This window comes from Monodon monoceros, unplaced genomic scaffold (assembly GCF_005190385.1).
Source record: "Monodon monoceros isolate NGI ecotype Baffin Bay Population unplaced genomic scaffold, NGI_Narwhal_1 Super_Scaffold_22, whole genome shotgun sequence".
NCBI classification, from domain to species: Eukaryota; Metazoa; Chordata; class Mammalia; order Artiodactyla; family Monodontidae; genus Monodon; species Monodon monoceros.
In genome coordinates this window covers 125559999-125570291 of record NW_021703779.1, presented here as the reverse complement: position 1 = coordinate 125570291, position 10293 = coordinate 125559999, and the positions used below count along the sequence as shown (strand labels likewise).

At 51.4% G+C, this 10293-nt stretch overlaps 1 protein-coding gene across 1 annotated transcript; it reads right to left on the bottom strand.

Annotated features, from left to right (window-relative positions):
- Nucleotides 1–4492: 4492 nt before the first annotated feature.
- CNGA2 (cyclic nucleotide gated channel alpha 2) lies at nt 4493–9816 on the bottom strand. The gene is given in 8 exon segments (XM_029241205.1): nt 4493–4549; nt 4551–4863; nt 4866–5436; nt 5736–5842; nt 7620–7685; nt 8633–8880; nt 9389–9485; nt 9707–9816. Coding segments are annotated over 8 exon segments (1569 nt in total).
- Between the last annotated feature and the right edge of the window lie 477 nt (nt 9817–10293).

Genomic DNA, 10293 nt, shown 5'->3' with positions numbered 1-10293 from the left:
TTTGACACGCAGGAACATCTGAGGGCATTTGAAGGGATCACAGCAGGGCATTCGGGAGAGAGACGTGGTCCCACAGCTCAGTGAGGCTCTGTAAGTAGCCACCGAACTGCCTCCACGGGCCCTTCTCAGCCCTCTGCTTGGGGATGGGGGGTTCACAGAGCAGAGCCCACCATCCTTTCCTTAGGTCCAAGCGCCCTCTGGTGGCCGGGTTCCGGTGCACCGGTGCACTGGGGGCTCCCCAGCTCCTGTTTCTGGAAGAGGGGGACCCTCTGCCTTGGCCTCTCCCTGGAGAAAGGGGCAAGAGGTCAGACTAACTTTAGGCTCCAGACTGAGGGACAGATAGATGGTGCTGAGTCTGGGACTCAGGCGGGGCCAAGGTGGGGCCGGCAGTCTGCAAGCCAGGTAGGAGCCACCAAGGGTCAGACCGAAAGGGGAGGGAAAGTGGTGGGTGGGAGAAAGGGCTCTTGTTTCCTATAGAAGTTCACCAATGCAGAGAAATGCAACTTGATTACCATATACAAATAGGGCAATTTACCTTCGGTGGGTATTTTCAGAGGAAAAGAAAAAATATTCCAATGTAACCATTTTTAAATTAAGAGCAGGGAACATTAGACTGTGCTGAATAAATACTATGACCGGTAATGGAAAATGTACTTCTTATATTACAGCCAGTTACGGGAGAGAAGCGGGGTTGGCGGCCAGTGACAAGAGGGAGAGAGTCATGCTCTTGCCGAGAGAGCAACTGAGAAGGTGGCTGGACAGGCTGACGGAGGGTGCAGAGATAAGCACTGTCTGCTTAGGGTGACACCCATGTGCTCACTCAGGCGTCCACGCTGCATCCACACAGGGGTTAACATTGGTGCACGCACACACGCATTCACACACTCACAGATATTCCTGCTGTTACTCCTTCATCCTCTTCTCAATGAACAAACTGTGCTTAGATGAGAAGAGACCAATTGCCAAACAGAGACTGGCAGTCCAGTGTGCAAGGGAGTCTCGCATAGAAGGCTGTGGTGGGGCTGAGGGAAGGAAGAACTGAGTCTTAGAGGAAGAAAAGGCAGAAAAGAATGATCCATGCAGAGGGAACAGCATGAGGAAAGTCCTAGAAGCCTAAGAGAACACAGGCATTCGAGGCACCACAAAAAATTAGCGGTGACTGAACTCGAGGATGTCTGGGGAAAGGGAAGCCAAGGAGAGAGTGGGAGCTGAGAACCCTAAAGTCTGCGTCTCAAACCGGTGGGCTCCCCATGTGACCCAGGTGTGTCACCTGCTTTGCCCTGGGGAAAACCAGATCCAAGATACAATGTTCACCTGACTGATGTGGACTAAAAGTCATGTACCCGTTGGTGCTGGACTGAGGGTGAACCAGGCTCCAGGGAGAAATGCTGCAGATTTCTTGCTGAAACCAGGGCAACATTCTTCAATGCAGTCAGCCCTCTGCCTCTGGGCCCAGTGCCATCCTAGGGCTACAAAACTAACATCTACTTGCGGTTCTAGCACATGGTGGAAACTGACGTCCTTAGCGCAGCCTTAGCCATGAGAGTCTGGGCAAGCAGCTGGCTGGTCTCCAAGGCTTCTACCTCTTAGTGGCTTAGCCTCTCTGGAAGTGAAGGAGATTAAAGCCTTTTCTTCCAGTCCCATACCAAAAGGGAGGGCATACACAGAACACTGGCCTATCACGAATGCTGCCTCCCTACCTCTGCCACTCTCAGGGATCAGGGCCTAGGCATGGGTAATGTTCCAGATCTCTCCAAGTAAGTCTTCCCCTGATTGAGATTTATTACTACAAGCTAGGGAAGAGGCCAAGAAATTACATTAAATTTAAAAAGAAGTCTGGCTAGAAGAATGAATCCCAATAAAAATGAATGGTGACACCAAAACTCAGGCAACAAAAGAAATAAATAAATAAACTGGACTACAACAAAATTAGAATTTTCTGTGCATCAAAGGACACGATCAGCAGACTGAAAATGCAACCTATGGAATGGGGAGAATTTGCAAATAATATGTCTGTTTTGGGTTAATTTCCAGAATATATAAAGAACTCCTACAACTCAACAACTACAAAAAACAAATAATCCAATTGAAAATTGAGCAAAGAACTAAATAGACATTTCTCTAAAGAAGACAAACAAATGGCCAACAAGCATACAAAGAGATGCTCAACATCAATAATCATCAGGGAAATGTATCTCAAAACTGCAAAGAGATACCATCTCACACCCATTAAGATGACTACTGTCCAAAAAATGCAGAAAACAACAAGTGTTGGTGAGAGTGTGAAGAAATGGAACCCTTGTACACTGTTAGTGGGAATGTAAAATGGTGTAGTCACTGTGGAAAACAGTATGGCGTTTCCTCAAAAAGTCAAAAATAGAATTGCTATATGCTGCAGGAAATTGAACAGACATTTGTACGCTCATGTGCATAGCAGCATTATTCATAGTAGCCAAATGATGGAAATAACCCAAGTGTCCATTGTCAGATGAGTAGATGAACAAAATGTGGTCTATCCATACAATGGAATATTATTCAGCCTTAAAAATGAAGAAAATTCTGACACCTTTTACAACACGATGAACTTTGAGGACATTATGCTAAGTGAAATCAGACAGTCACAAAAGGACCAATACTGTAGGATTCCACTTATATAACATATCTAGAGATAAAAGGTAGGATGGTGATTGCCAGGGCTGGAGGGAGGGAGACCGAGGAGTTGTTACTTAATGGGGATAGAATTTCAGTTTCACAGTTTGAAGAGTTCTGCAGATTGGCTGCACAACAATGTAAATGCACTTAACACTACCAAACCGTGCATTTTAAAAATATTTAAGATAGTAAATTTTATGTGTGCTGAACCACAATTAGTAGAGCGATAGAGAGAGAGAGAGAACTGGTATGCACAAAGGCATCTGAGTCTGCACCTAGATATTCCTGCCCACTAATTAGCACTTGTCCTTGGGGTTCCTGACCATCTGGTGGTACCCACTCAAGTATCTGAGCCTTCAGGAGATCCTCCCCAAATCCGCAGACATAGCCGGCGCTTCTGTAAAGACATGGCTTCTGGCAAATGGAAACATAGGAGTTTTGGTGTGTTCACTTATTGCCCCAGTGAATAAACATTCTCCAAATTCCTCCTCTGTGCCAGGCATGTCTCCAAGGCTACAGACAGAGCAGTGAAGGAGACTGCCTTGGCCCTGCCCTCAAAGAGCCCACAGTCTGGAAACTGGATCCATCAAAATGGACCACCCAGTGTGATAAAGAGCCAGGACAGAGACGCCTAGAGAGGGGGTGATTGATGGCCTAGTGTGGGAGCCAGTTCAGTCAAGGGAGCCTTCTCCAACAAGTTGTTACCTGAGCTGAGTCCAGAAGGACCAGTAGGGCTTAGGCAGGCAGCAGAAGGCAGCAGAGGGGATTCCAGGCGGAGTGGGTCCTGGGTAAGGGAAAAAGAGAAATATGGGGAAAAGAGAGGGGTTGAGGTAAGAAGGGAGAGAATGTCAGCAGCGTGGAGCAATAACCACAAATAGTTCAAAGGAATTTATTAACTCGTAAGTGTCTCTACTGCAGATGTTAACTTGAAGAGTCATCCACCCACCACCAGCCTCAGGGCCTCTTCAGAAATGCTCTGCATAGAGATGATGGTCAGAGCTCCTGCCCACCACCTTCTCCAGCATTGCCTGCTGGCCCACTGCTAGTTCCTCACTCCCTGCTCTGGAATGGACTCGAGACCAGGAGCATCATCATCCCCCTGGTCTAGAGAAGACCTCAGGGGTCGCAGTCCTGGTTGGCAGACAGGCAGACGGATCAACAGAGCAGGACTTGGAGTGAGCACCTCCTACCTGCCCCCCTCCATACTTTTGTCTGCCTTGGAAGACAGACACTGAGGCCAGTGCTAAGTGTCTGCCGCCAGTGCTTGAACTACATACTCATGCAGGGAAATGGAGATATTCAGAAGACATATTAGAAAAGAACCAAGTGAACTGTATATAAAATAGATAACCAACAATAACCTGCTGTAGAGCACAGGGGACTCTACTCAATACTCTGTAATGGCCTATATGGGAAAAGAACCTAAAAAAGAGTCGATATATGTATAACTGACGCCTGAAACTAACACAACATTGTAAATCAACTATATTCCAGTAAAAATTTAAAAAGAAATTTTTTGAAAAGGAAAAGAACAAAGTGGGAGGTGACTAGGTACAAAGGAGCCCAGAGAGATGCTGCTCTCCTCTTCCTTCCTTAAACTTGGACAGGCTGAAGCTTCTGGAAGCCGAGCCAAACACGGTCTGCACTCTGCACAAGATGGGCTGTTAGTTGGACTTGGAGAAGGGCTTCTGGATGATTGAGCCAAAAACCTGCTGACAGAGAGGCTTCTGGGAGAAATCAAGGGGACATGGGGGTGATGCATATATATGTGGGGACCTACACAGTTCTTCTAGCCCCCGGGGTCAAGGCCAAGGCTGCAGAGGCAGCTGGGCCCAGGGCATTATGGCTTCTCAGCAGCAGCTGGCTTGGGGCTATTCATTCCATCTGACAGGTAGGTAGTCGTCCTCATTATTCTGCTTCATCTTGGTTTCCAAAACCATGATGCGCTGCTTGAGCTTCTGCTGGGCCCCTGTGTACTCAGCCAGCAGGCAGGCAAAGCGAGTGTACAAGGTCTCCATGTTGGTTTCCAGCTGTTCTAGCTTCTCCTGCACATCTGCCTCGATGCTGGCTGCCACCTCATTCTCATCCAGCAATCCCTCCTTCATCAAGATCTCCCAGCCTCTCTCCTCCAAGACCCTCTTGGCATCAGGGTCCTCCATCACAGCTTCCATAAGGTCATCCTTGGACAAGCAGAAGAGATCTGAGTAGCCAAGGCCTGGAACTCAGCCCGGGTGACGTTCATGTCGGAGATCATGGAGCCCACGTTTCCCACGATGGTGGCAAAGATGAGGACACCAATCAGGAAATCAAAGATGACAAATAGGTACTCCTCATCTTTTACAGGGGGTGGTGTCTCCCCAATGGTGGTGAGGGTCAGTGTAGACCAGTAAAGGCAATAGATGTATTCCCTAGACAGGTAGCCATACTCAGGGTCAGTGACGTTGGGGTAAACCCAGGTGTCGACCCCAAAACCAATGGACTTGGAGATGGCGTAGTAGATGCAGGCATTCCAGTGGATGATGACCAAGATGAAGAGGACCAGGTTGCTGATGTGGAAGATGTTGGGGTGGCTGGTGCGTGTCTCAGTGTGGTCAAAGAACTCAAACATGTGGGCAAAGTGTAGCAGGCGGTTGAAGCGCAGCTCAGGGCTGTGGATGCCCACAGCAAAATAGATCAGGTCTGTAGGGATGATGGAAGCCACATCCAGCTTGAACCACAGGGTGTGGATGTAGTTGTCCCGCAACATCTTGGTATCTTTGACCAGCAGCCCCTGCTCCAGGAAACCTGATGGAGACACAGCCAACATATCACCTCTGCCTTCAGGCCTGTCCCCCCTGGTAGACTAGTGTTCAGCAAGGGACAAAGTGATCACTCGACTCTCTTTCGCAAGGAGGGGCATAGGAAACTCAGAGCCTGGCTGGCCGTAAGTACCCTAAGAGATCACCCCCAAGTCACCACCAGCCTGTGTCCCAGACAAACATTTGAGGCTAACACCGTGCCAAGAGGGCTTCCTGAGAATGTGGATCCAAGCCTTTGGTCTCATGGGCCATGGTCCTGCCTGCACATCCCAGTTATCCACTCACCCGTGCGCAATCGGATGAAGAGGTCTGCGATGTAGACCACATCTGAGAAGTAGTCCAGCACCAGCCACACTATGTAGTAATCTTTCTGTAGGTCACTGAATCAGGCTCTTCAGGAAGACAGGGCTGGGCTTCACCATAAAGCTAGCCAAGGCCCCCTGAAGTCCCCAAACTCTTTGCCCACTGTGAGCAGGGCTTGGGGTGGCCACCAGAGGCGCTGATGAATCAGTCAGTCTGCTGCCAAGAAGACGTTCACAAGCAAGTACTACTCCAACCCTTATTATTATGTAGACATCACTACTGACGATTACTTGTCTGTCTCACCCACTGGACTATGAGCTCCAAGAAGACAGAGGCCACCGCCTCTTAGTCATTACTGCATGCCCCATATCTTAGCCCAGAGCACATCTTAGCTCAGGATTCAAGTGCTCAACAAGAGTGAGTTGACTGAAAAATGAGTTGTTGGAAGAATGCACACAATACACAGCTGAATAGCTTCCATGCTCGGCTCTTCAACACACACCTATTGAGAACCCAACGCAGAGTACTGGCCAACCCAGATGAGAGAGAGAGCAGTAGCTGGGCTTAGACTCGAAGCAGTGGGAATGAAGAGAGGTTGGAGATGGCAGGAGAGTTTTAGGAGGAATTGACGAGACTTGGTGACTGGATGGGTAGGGGCCTCGGGAGAGGGCAGAAGAAGGGACAGAACCCTGGATGATGACTCAGTGAGCATACAAGTCAAGGGAGGAGCACTGAGCTCTGACTACTTGGTTACACTTAGAATAAAACCCAGCCCCCTCCCCTGGCACACAAAGCCTGTCTGATGCTTCACCTGCAGTCCTCCAGCCACACTAGGCCATCCTGAAACGGGCTTGGCACCTTGCTGTTCCCTCCTCCCAGAATGTTCCCTCCACCAACCTGAAGCATCTAAATAGCCGACTTCCTCTCGTCACTCAGGTCTCAGCCAAGGTACCACCTCCTCAGAGAAGTCCACCCTGAATGCCCTTTCTCTAGTAGCTCCCTGCCTCTGGTCCTTGGACTCATCTCGGGCATTGGTTTGTTCATGTTCACTGTCAGTGTCCCCCACTAGCCTGAGAGCTCCAGGAGCGCAGAGACCACGTGTGTCTTTTTCACCGCATTGTCCCCAGCCCTGAGCACTAGGCCTAGCACCCAGTAGGTGCTCAGTCAAATCCTTGCTGAATGAATGACTGAGGTAGGGGATGGGGGGGCAACACTGTCAGGAAAAGCTACATGTGGAGAATGACTTCAGAACTGAGACTGCAAGAAGAATCTCCATAGGTTGAAAATGGGGAAAGGGAATTTTCTCTTGAGGAAACAGCATGTTCTGATCCAAGAATAGTGAGTGCTGGGGCTGGGGTATGTCCAGAAGGTGGAGCTAGAGAGAAAGGCCAGGTCCAGAGGGCCTTGAAGGCCACGCTGAGCTCTTGAACTTCATCCTGTGGGCAATGAGGGACCATTGAGAGGTTTGTGAGGAAGGCCTGACATCATCAAATCCCAGTTTCTATCAATCATGCTAGTTGCAAGTGTGGAAGATGCATTAGAGAGGGCAAGAGTGTCTGTAAGGAATGGCTGCAGGGCTTTTGTACTTGTCCCAGGGAGAGAGGGGGGCCGGCCTCACCTAGGACAGTATCGGTGTGGATGAGGAAGTAGGAGGAGATTACAGACACCAGGAAAAGGATAGACATGAAGCTTTTGGCAGCATATTAAATCGGGATGGGGTTGAAGGAGCTGGGGGTTAATAGGGAAGAGGGAGGGGCCACTGGCAAGCAGGGAATCCAGAAAGAGGGATGGGTTGGGGTGAGCTCTGTGTCCACAACTGGGACTGGGTTGCTTTGGCCACACCCTCCCAGACCACCCCCTGCTCACCTGGCCACCAGAAGGCACCAGTTGTAGAGGACAGGCATGGCGATGACAAATAGTTCACATTTCTTCCTGAGGAGACAGAGGCCAGGCTTGGGAACTGGCTCCCCAGTGTGGCCCCAGCCCAGCTTCCAGTAGCCAGGGGACCCTGAAAAAGCAACACCTAAGGGTATATGTGGTGTGAGGGACGGGTTGTCTTAGGGCCTCATTTTTCAGGAAGCCACAACCTGGCACTGTGCATCTGAGTAGAGCGTGGAGGGCGAAGAGACCCCACATGGGCCCACTGGCTCTTCTGTCCTCTGGAAGTCTCTTGCCCAGAGGGCGCATGAGGGGTAGTGCTTTCACTGAGGCAGGCTTCAGGCCCTGGGAAGGGACGTCCACAGCATGGTAATGAGGGCTCAGGGCCGGTTCCCACATCCCTCCGGGGAAGAGAGAGGAACTCCAAACAAGGAAGCGTCACGTGCTTCCTGTCCCCGCCCCCGCCCCCACTCCCTGTTTAGTCCCCAGCCTCCAGCTCCCAAATCACTTTCCCAGATGCTGTGTCCTGCCTTGGCAAGAGCTCTTTTCCCCTACTGGCCAGACATCCACAGTCGCCTGCTCATTCCTCAAAGAACAGACCTTCCAGCTCCGCCTTCTCTGGCCTCCCCGCTTGTTCTGTCTCGCTCAGTTGTTTCTGGGCCTTCTCCCACCAGGCAGCCCCCCAGCATGGCCTCTTCAAAGACCCACCCCTGTGCTCACATGGGCACCGGTACTGGCATCCCCTCCACAGCATTCCCTATATGCACCGTCCTCTGTATTTACTGACCGCTAGAACCCAGGCTGGGGCTGGCGCACCATTGGCTGAGCCCTCTCCCTGCCCACATTCAGGTAAGCAGCAAGAGGACAGCCGGCAAGAGGCAGCTAAGGTGAGAAAAGCCAGCAGGGGCTCCTGTGGCAGGTGGGCCACTGGCTGTTAGAGAGGGCATAGGCCCTGGTCAGCCCCTGGCTGTGCTATGAGAAACCCCAGCACACCCTCCGACCACATGCTTGGGAGCCCTTCCAGTCCCACAGGCCAGACAGCTATACTTGCTGCCTTGCCTTCGCCCTCGCTGTCCTTGTCGCCTTTGCCATCTCCTTGCTGTGTCATCACGGTCTGGAGCTCAGGCCCACAGAAATGCTCAAGGAACGAGTCAGGTCTGGGCTCCTCCTCGTGGAAATTCTTGTTGGCCCACTCTCTGATGACCCCCCACCAGGCAGGCAATACTAGAGAGGAGAGAAGAGAACTGCACTGTGGAGAGAGGACCTGCGCCGAGGACAGGGGGATGGTGCTCGGGTGTGACTCCCAACACAGCAGCCTGAGGGGTAAGGGGCGAGTCTGGGAAGACTTCCTGTAGGAGGTGCCGTCTCTGTCGATTGTGAAGAACAAACAGGGGGTCTCTGGGGCAAGATGGAGATGATGCTAAGGGAGGACAGGTCAGGAGGAAGGTTGGCTCAAGCTTCCTGAGTTCCCCATGGGGCCTACAACTCTGGGCTGGAGACCTGGGAGCCCTCTACCTATACCCTTCCGCTGGGAAGCATCTCTCCTCCCAACAGTGCCACAGGCAAGTCTGAAGAGAAACCTGCACTGCCACTCCGAGCCTGCTCACAGGAGCCTCCTCCCGAGAAAAAGTTGAGCTAGGACAGCGTTGACAGTACTTCCCAGAGGTCTTGATAGAGAGGCCCTGTGGGACGGAGAGGACCCCATGATCTGACAGGCCCCATGGGACGGAGGGGTTGCAGCAGGGCAGTGGTGAAACCCACCTGCGGAAGCCACCCCTCCTCTGCAGGGGGGCATCCATCTCTGCCAGCCTCTGTAGTTCTGAGGAGGTGTCATCGTCGGCCGCAGACTGTGGCCTGCAGAGGAAGGAGCAGGGGTGACCAAGGGCTTGTTTGTTTCTTTGTTTTTTGTCTCCTATTAGAACTCTCCCCTCCTAGGAGATGCCTAGAAATCCCATCGTCCTTTTAGAGGCTGTCCTTGAGCCAAAGATTATTTACTCTGTGACAATGAGGCACAGTTGGGAGAAAGTCGCAGCCTCAGGGCCACCTCTGCAATGATCCAGCCTCAGCAGACTCACCTGTTGCTGGTCCTGTGGTCATCTTCGCCATTGACCTTGATGGCAGGAGGTGCATGATGGTTGTGGTTATTGGCTAGGGAGCTCTTCTCTCCATTGGCTTTTTCTGTCATCTTCCATGTACAACCAGGACTCTCACCTGCCAGGGAGAGGCCCAAGAGGGAGGTCACAGAACACCCAGGCACCCATATAAGGCGGGAGGGCCTCAGGTGAGCACTGAGAACAGAGCCAGGGCCCACTTGGCAAACCCCAGCTCCCCTGGGTATTGCTGTGGCAGTGCAGGGCAAGACCATCTGCATCGCCAGCGTGGCAGGCTCCAGGCACCCAGGAGATGCTGCTCTTCCCACCCCCATAGGCAATTTCAAAGGCAAACAGTGCTAAACTGCATGACGTGTTTCTTTTTCTTTTACCTCAGTGAACTTTTTGACATATGAACTAACAGAGGTAAACCAAACCAAAAAAGAAACAGTTTAAGCCATCTTCTGTTGTCCGGCACAGGCTGAAGCTGCTGAGCACCTCCAAACTAGCCACTGCCCCCAAATTCCTGCCCTGTGGGAGGAGATGTAGCTCCTTGGCCCAAAGAAGCTGCC